General features: G+C 36.0%; 1 protein-coding gene across 2 annotated transcripts in view; it reads right to left on the reverse strand.

The window, feature by feature from the left end:
- Window positions 1–9,255, reverse strand: part of AP1G1 (adaptor related protein complex 1 gamma 1 subunit) — a 75,923-nt gene that overhangs the window by 13,041 nt on the left and 53,627 nt on the right. For both annotated transcript variants that reach the window (XM_006755790.2, XM_006755791.2), the window contains 6 exons: window positions 8,296–8,409; window positions 5,399–5,539; window positions 4,637–4,691; window positions 1,638–1,760; window positions 1,361–1,450; window positions 599–726 (listed from right to left, as the gene is read on the reverse strand). In XM_006755790.2, the coding sequence (XP_006755853.1) occupies window positions 599–726; window positions 1,361–1,450; window positions 1,638–1,760; window positions 4,637–4,691; window positions 5,399–5,539; window positions 8,296–8,409 (651 nt within the window). The remainder of the gene's footprint in view (window positions 1–598; window positions 727–1,360; window positions 1,451–1,637; window positions 1,761–4,636; window positions 4,692–5,398; window positions 5,540–8,295; window positions 8,410–9,255) is intronic.

Genomic DNA, 9,255 nt, shown 5'->3' on the forward strand with positions numbered 1-9,255 from the left:
AGCTCAGTGGTTGAGCATCAACCTATGAACTAGGAGGTAATGGTTTGATTCCTGATCAGGGCACATGCCCGGGTTGCAGGCTCGATCCCAATGGGGGGGCGTGCAGGAGACAGCCAATCAATGATTCTCTCTCATCATTGATGTTTCTATCTCTCTCCCTCTCTCCCTCTCTGAAATCAATAAAAATATTTTTTAAAAAACTAAAAAGCAAAACAAAATAGTAAACAGAATTTAAAGACTTAAACACCACAACCCTATGATTTTCTTACTATCCAGACATCTCAAAATATTATAAAACAGAACCTTTATATGGGGAAATAACTTCTCAATTTGATATCAAGTCACAGTTAAAAATGAAAATGGACATTAGAAATCTGATTTTAAAAACATCACAAGCTCAAAATAATCTACGATGGGGTGTGCAAAGTATAGATGAAATAAGGATTAACCACAAAATGATTGTTATTGTGGTGTAATAGGTATATGCAATTCATTTTATTATTCTCTCTACTTTTGCCTTTGGTTGAAATTTTCCATAATAAAATGTTTTTCAAGATTACAAAACAATCTGTTCATCCTACTTTTTCTCCATACTCACTTTACAGTACAGGTGAATCGAGTAGAAAGCTTCATAATGGCAGTGAGGGCATAACCTCGTGTCACAGAGACGGACATATTAGAGATTAAGACACTTTCTAAAATATCCAACACTTCATCTTCTGTTACCTGAAGAGAAGAGAAAAAGAAAGACAATGTACAATGACATGTAAAAGTAAATATCTAAATTTGATATCAAGTCACAGGATGCCACCAGAAAGACAATCCTACCATCACTACCAAAGCTTCTAACACAATCTGTTCTTTGCCAGGATAACTGTTCAAACTGATCCATCAACCAGAGGCAGGTGGAAGGTATGTTTAAAAAAAAACAAAAAGTGGAAAATACCCATTGGGGGCTGAGAGGCATATTTAGCTGCAAGAGGCAGAAGTAGAGGAAGGGGAAAAAGTTACATAGAGTTCAAGTACTGTTGCCACAACTACTCCTAAAAGCCAGTCCTTTAATGAGCAAATGGAAATATGGCTGTAGGTCTCATTTCTTCTTGTTTAAATCAACCAGAGAGTAAGAGAAACAATATAATTCCCTCTGACAAAGTGGGGAGTGGATCCCAAGGTGGTTTTTAAAGTCTCAAAATGGCCCAATAAGTTCCACTTCAAAAACTGACAGGTTTCCCAATATAATTCCAGTATTATTTCTTTAAAAGGTTTTTAAGAAATCAACCACAACTCCTCACTAAACACGGCCCACTTATGACCGAAATCACTCTTTTCCCCATCTTTGACCAAGAGGAATAAGGGTTACCTGAATAGGCTCTTCCTCTTCACATTGGCCAGATATGAGAAGATCTCCATATTCACCTATACACCATGCAGCTACTTGTACCAAAGGTTGCTGTCAAAACAAAGTCAATGTTTGTCAAAGATTTTAATCCTGACAAAGAGTAATGCAAATCATAGGTCATCTCATCATAAACGTCAAAACTGAGATACATCTAAGTGTTAGTAATAAGAACATACAAGAAAAATAAAGTGTAATTTCCTCCCAAAGCAGAAAAAAAAAAAGCAAATGAAGTACTTACTTGAGAATAATCACCAAGAATTGCTTTGTATAAGCGCTGGACAGTATAGGCATGCATCTCCACACTATTGGTTATTAACTGGATCAAGTTGGGGACTGCATCATCACGAACATAACTTCCTGCCTAAAAGGAAATGCAGACAGTTACCCCTAGAAACACACAATGATGATAAACGTCAGCTATTATTGCTGTTAAAAGGAGACTACTAAAAAAAACCCTTCAAAGATAAAGTTGATTCCAATTCTTGGGTTCATAAGCAGCTCAAACTTCAAAGTCTTACTTATTTAAATGAATATGCCAATTTTTTTAATTTTATAAAAAAATAAAATCTCCTCTTTGTCCAAAGTAAAAGAAAAATATAAAGACTTAAAAATTTCAAGAAGTTACTAGCTACATAAAGAATAGGTAAATTTTACATAGTAGCCTTCATTGTTATAATTCATTTCCTTTTTGATACTGGTACTTTAGCCTCTGAGCCTATTTCAAATATAGTAAAAAATAAATCCATGAAGAGTTTTTTTAAAAATTTCAAGAAGACCTTTTCTACACAAAGCAGGTAAGGTACAGGGGTGGACAAAAGTAGGTAAATTATCAGCCATAATTACCTAAAAGATAAATCATAAGCAAGGATACAAAATAATAATAATAAGACAAATAATAAAAATAAATACAATAATTAATAAATAATATAAGAATAAACTCTCTGTTTTGTGTGCTCAGAACTGTAAACCTACGTTTGCCCACCCCATTTGGTATTTCAAAATTTAAGAAGTACATTCACTGGGAACTGAGTTACAACAAACTCTCCCATCCCACAACTCCCCGAAAAATGTTAAAATTATATGGACTAGCTAAAGTAGTCATGTTATATTGGAGGATGGCAAGAGAAGTGTACATGAATAGCTCAAATGGGGCATATTAAGAGTAACTTTTATAAAACTTGAGTTTATTTAAAACCTTGCACTGTTCTTTTAAGACTAGAATTTATAAATATTACAGAACTAACCATTAATCCCAGGAGTAGGAATTATTCTGTATTTTATTATCCACCCTTTTTTATTACTTGGAGTTTTTAATACTATCTCTGGAAGTCTGAGATACTGTTTGAATCTATGGAACAAAGTAAAGCTATTTAACCTATGAGGAACTAAATCTTGGCCTTGTCCAGGCATTATGACAGCCAGGCTCACAAGACATAAAACTGTGCCTAATATCAAGCGATCTTCATCAATCTCCAATTACTGGACAGAAGAGCGGATATGATTTACAACACTGAGCCAAGCCAAACCATATGTTGTTGGAAAGCACAAAAGAAAAGGGGGAAAAAATTCTCAGGTGATTGAGATACCCCACTTGTATTTTAAGAAATACAAAAACAGCCTTAATCGGTTTGGCTCAGTGGCTAGAGCATCGGCCTGCGGACTGAAGGGTCCCAGGTTCGATTCTGGTCAAGGGCATGTACCTTGGTTGTGGGCACATCCCAGTAGGTGGTGTGCAGGAGACAGCTGATCGATGTTTCTCTCTCATCGATGTTTCTAATGCTCTCTCCCTCTCCCTTCCTCTCTGTAAAAAATCAATAAAATATATTTTAAAAAAAAAGAAATACAAAAACAGAAGAAGTTTGGGAAAATGGTGAAAAAGAAAAGGTGAGAAGCCAAAAAGCAGAAAATTTGTGGTATAACTTAAATATTTGCATTCTTATGGGAGAAAACAGAGTGTTTGAAATAAAAGGATGCATCAACAGGATATAATTGACACTTATAGACTAATTCATCCAACAACAGCAAAATACAATTTCTCAAGTTCACATGCAACCTTCACCAAGACGGACTACATTGTGAGCCATAAAAAATACCTTAAATTTAAAAGGATAGAAATCATATAAAATTACACTAGAAAGCAGTAACACAAAAATAGCTGAGAAATCTCCAAATAGTTTGGGATTAAACAACATGGTACTAAATAACACATGGGTCAAAGAAAACATCGGAAAAATTAAAAACACCAGTTATCTCTCATGAACATAGATGAAAATATCCTTTAAAGATATTAGCAAATCAAATACAATAATGTATAGAAAGAATTATATACCATAATCAGTGGGATTTATGGTTCAACAACCATAAACTGATTATAATAATCCCACACATCAACAAGCTAAGGAAAAATCATATGATCATAATAAGAGAATATAGGTCAATAGGAAAAATGAAAAGTAGGAGCATTTTTTAAAATGGTTTTGAGTTCTGATAAACATTTTTCTTAAACTAATCAAATTTGTGAATGTTTATCTTCATGGTATCTACCTCTGGTAACATAATTACACACAGATAGTTATATTTCCTTTATATGCCACTACACTTTCATTTTTACTCTGATATCTCTAATCCCTATTAATTGAACAATAGAAAATCTCCAAAATTCTGGACAACAAAGAAAAAATACCTTATAAAACTGTAATCTTAAATCCAGAACAAATGTAGTCATTCAAAACATTCCAATGGCTTCCTAACACATTCACAATAAAATCCAAACTCCTGTGAGGCCCCAAATAATCTCACCCTGTGTTAATGTCACCAATCTCTGCCTTCACTTACCTTCTTGCTCTCCAAGCAGGCCAAGCGTATTGCTACCTAATGTCTTTGCAACCCCTGCTATTCTCTCAGATTAGTATACTCCTTTCCCAAATCTTTGCATGGCTAATTTCACTAAGTTCTCTACTCAAACATTAGCTCCTCTGAGTGACCTGCACTGAATACTCCACCTAAAATACTTGGCCCATTGCCCCATATTCCATCCTCCTCGGCCATCATCGTAGTCCGTCATGCTATTTTAGTGTTTCTTGTAGCATTTTCCCTTGCCTGACAGTATAGTACATATTTCCCCATGAATTTCCTATCTCCCCCACTAGAACGTAAGCTTCATGAGCATAAGGCCTTTCTCTGCCTTAATCAGCACATTCAGCAGTTAGTATATGTTGACCTAAAAAAGCTACTTACCGTTGTCAGAACACGCATAATTGTGTCTATATGCCACCGTTTGGAAGGTGCATACCTAAAAAAATAATGGCACCAGGTGAAGAAATTAGAACCTGTAAATTATACTGTGCTCAGTGACTTTCAAAAATCCTGCCTATTATCATAAGTGATTATATTTAGGGACATTTCACCTTCAAATCTAGCAGCAATATCCATTTCCCAGGGTGATGAAATGGCACACTGTCAAACTCAGATGGTCTACATAGTATTGCAATAGGAGTTGCTGAGCTAAGAAAAGAGACTGTCTGAGAAAAACAAAGTCAGATCAAGAGAGGATAGAGAAGAAAGAAAAGGGACTATTCCCAGACCCAGACAACACCAGGACTAGGAACTTGGTCCCTTGAATTCATAGTGGAAAGTATAGAAATAACCATACAACCAAAATCTTTAGGTACTTCTTCCTAAAAGTTTTACACTCAACCACAATTTAGATGCTGAAACATCTATATCCTCATAAAGAGGGCATCATGGATGAGAGGTTAAAGAACAGATTATAGGAGGATTATAAATCACAGGCTTTATAAAAGAGGGATTTTTGGAGGGGGGAGGGGTCTTAGTATACTTAAATGCTGGCTATCATGGCCTCCTCAAAGCTAATTTCTAATTGGGAGCTTGAAATAAATGTTACATGTTTTAAACATGTTTATAACATTCTCATCTTTTAAAAATGCTTTTTAAAATTCCAAGCATCTTTTACTAATGAAGGTAAAAATCAAATCTTACTTTTCTGCAGCAAGAAAGATTCCAGATGCACAGTCTGCTTTAAATTCTGGCTCACAGGAATCCAGAAAATAAAGTAACTCCTTCATCATGCCTCGGATATTATTCCCATTTACCAGGGCAAAACTCAATTCCATTGCACGCCTTGCAGGGGAGAAATTACAAAACAAAAAAAAAAGAAACCAGTTATAGTTACTGTGGGAATGAAACAAAGACCCAGGGATTTTCTCTCCGAACACCAAGCACTGGCAGATGTGCTCATGTTCTTGCATGATCCTGTGATCCAATCTTTGCACACAAGATAACAAAAGTTATCAAAGTTAGTTTTTCTATTTTGAATCTTTGTCCAACACTTTCTTCAACACTAAGAGAGACACAACTGATCAAAAATGTAGTTTGGGTTCAATATTCTATTCTATAAAGCTGAAATTTAGAATACTTAAAAGGCTCAAAAAGAGTCAACAAAATTATTACCCAAAGATATCTCTCTGCATTTATTCCTTAAAAATGTAATATATAAAGTCATCATACTCTTTTATTACACTCACTTCTGTCCAAAGATGATGTAACACAGTTATATCAAGGTATGTGGGAAATTTTCATAAACACAAACCTTGAGGGCATTACACTAAGTGCAGTAAGTCAGACCAAGAAAGATAAATACTGCAGGATATCGCTTAAATGTGGAAGCAAAAAACACACAGAAATAGAGACTAGAACAGTATTTACCAGGGCCAAGGGGGTGGGGAGTAGAAGAGATGCTGGTCAGAGGGTACTTCCAGTTATAAAATGATTAAGTTCTAGGGATCTAATTGTACAGCAGAGTGGTTAAAGTTAGTAACACTGTATAATATACCTGAAATCTGCTAAGAGAATAGATCTTAAATGGTCTTACCACACACAAAATATACAGTAATTATGTAATACTAGAGGCCCAGTGCACAGATATTGGCACCAGTGGGGTCTCTTGGCTTGGCCTGCAGAAATCGGGCCAAAACTGGCTCTCCGATATCCCCTGAGGGGTCCTGGATTTCGAGAGGGTGCAGGCCAGGCTGAGGGACCCCACCGGTGCACAATCGGGGCCATGAAGGGACCAGGGGAGGGCTCCAGGGCATGTCTGGCCCATCTCGCCCAGTCCCCATCGGCCGGACCTCAGCAGCAAGCTAACCTACTGTTTGGAGCATCTGCTCCCTGGTGGTCAGTGAGCATTAGAGCAACTGGTGGAATGGTTGAACAAATGAATGGTCGGATACTTAGCATACTAGGCTTTTATTATATAGGATGATGCAGTGTGTTAGCTAGTGCTATGATGATAACTGTTTTTGCAATATATGACTGTGTTAAATCAATGCATTGCACACCTTAAATTGACAGAATGTTTTATGTCAATTATATCTCAATAAAGCTGGGGGGAAAAACTGAGAGAGAGAATGAGGGCCATGAAAAGGAAAAAAGGGCATGTGCTATGAGAGCAAATAAAAGTTTTTATAACTGCCTATCAAATTTGCTAACCAAGGCAAAATGGAAATGTTTAACATAAAAGTTATAAGGTTACTATATACACCTTTTCATATTTGCTCAATAACATCAAACATGGTATATAGATTGACTTTCAAAAATCTTCATTTACTAAGTAGAAAGTACTGTCATCTTAACTAATTTATAAGCAATAAAAAAATCAATCCTTATAGAAATACAGTAACAGATAATTCTCATATAATGCTTAGATACTTTATTTATATTAATCCAGTTAATCCTGCATAATCCTAGAAAATGGGTTCTATTGTACGGGAATTTTACATATGGGACAACTGAAGCACTAAAAGGTTAAGTAACTAGACCACATCTATTACGGGCAGAGGCAGGATTCAAAATAAGGCAGTCTGGTAGTCAAGGAGATACAGATTTTACTTTTGAAATGCACAGGCCAGTAACCAGCTAGAGAAAAACAAAACAAAATAGGAGTCAGAAGGCCTGATTTCTATTCCCAGGTCTGCCTCTGTATAAGTGGTACAGTTTAGAGTAAGTCATTTGATTCCTTTGGGGACTGTATTTTCACTAATCTGTTAATTGAAAATAGAAGTAATTGCCTAGTCTCACTGGCTTGCTCAGAGAACTGAGAGGGCGTTCATAGATTGTTTACTTTGCAAGGCACTATGTGAAAGTTGTTATAGCTGAGTCAAGATCTTATCTTTAAATTGTCCAAGCATTTAGTACGTGTTCTCCACAAACAAAAGGAACTCAATAAATGATTGTTAAAAAAAAAAAATGTCTGTTATGTGAATGGTTTCAGGGATCATTTCAAATCTAATTTGTTCTGGATTTGAACATACAACCACAACTAAACTAGGTTTTACAAACATCTATAATCCTTCTAAGAGGAGAACCAGTAGAGCTACTCCATGGAGAAAAAAATGTAAGCCGTTAGAAAGTGCTATCTACCTGCTTCCGAACATCATTCCTAGATGCACTGTTCTAAAAAACACAGCTGCCTCTAGTATCTTGGGGCATAAGTACTGTGAGAAGAAGTGTGCTGTCAGCAATTTGAGTTTCAGCATCGTGATAAAACACTTAGCCGATGGATCACTCTGTATTTTCATCCTCCAACACACCAAGGCACAGTACTTCTGTTAAGTAACCTTTTGCCAAGCTTATCTCTTCATTGGTTTATTTATCAAAGAACCAAGGACAACCTCATTGTGCACCGAAGTCTTCCTTTTTGGCCTCCTTCACTGACCTAACCCCTCCTCCCTGCCAATCCTTTCTAAAAAAGGATTTACTCTGCAGAAAACTCATCTATGAAAATGAGGACAATACATAAAGGTCAACATTCTCACTTAAAAAACTATTACAAAGTTAGCAGGTGGGGTGGAGGCAAAGAACTATCAATAATCTGTTACCGTTTTATTGAGACATCCAAATCTTTTAGACAGTCCACAATGGTGCTTCTGTGCCTCTGCACTGCATTATGATCTGTCTGCACAGTCTTCAACAAGGATGTCAGAGCTACATATCTGCATGAAACAAAGTTGCAGAAGAACAGGATTAAAATGTAAAATTCAGGGTGGTTTTTTTCTGCCTAAAATAATGACAAAAAATGTCTAAAGACTAAGGGAAAGCACATATTTTAAAGAAAGACAATAACTATAATGGTAACATTTTAAAGGCATAGAAGACACATTAAGGTAATGACAATCAGAAGAAGCCTTGGATTTAGAATATTTGCATTCATGGTCAAGTCTAAAAGTGATTGACTCAATTATTTCAAGTTCTTCCAAACAGTACAACAAAATAAGCATATAGTATGCCTTTTTGGGCCTTAACCCCAAAATGCAAAAGGAAATTATTTCAATTTTACCATTTGTATTTACTCTGCTTTTGAGACTCGTACCAAATTTTGAGTATAACATCCTAGTATTAAAAATTATTCTGGAAGGAGGAGATAATTCAGGATACCACAATAATTATTTCCACATTGTTTTTTCAAGCTTAACATGGTAAGAAAATTTTTTTTCTCCTGATTAAAAGAGGGGAAAAGGCAAACTACAAATAAAAGATAGTACTAATAAATTCATCTACTTTAAGTCGTCAGCCTGGCCAGTGTGGCTCAGTTGTTTGGGTGTTGTCCTGTGTACCAAAAGATTGCTGGCTCAATTCCCAGTCAGGCACATGCTCAGGTTGCATCCCCGGAAGGGGGCATGCAGGAGGCAGCTGACCAATGTTTCACTCTCACATTGATGTTTCTCTCTCTCCCTCTCTTTTCCTCTCTCTAAAAATCAATTTAAAAATCTTAACAAACAAGCAAACAAAAAGAAACACACAGGAACACATGAACAAAAACAATTGCCATTATTATTACA

This window comes from Myotis davidii, unplaced genomic scaffold (genome assembly GCF_000327345.1).
Source record: "Myotis davidii unplaced genomic scaffold, ASM32734v1 scaffold453, whole genome shotgun sequence".
NCBI classification, from domain to species: Eukaryota; Metazoa; Chordata; class Mammalia; order Chiroptera; family Vespertilionidae; genus Myotis; species Myotis davidii.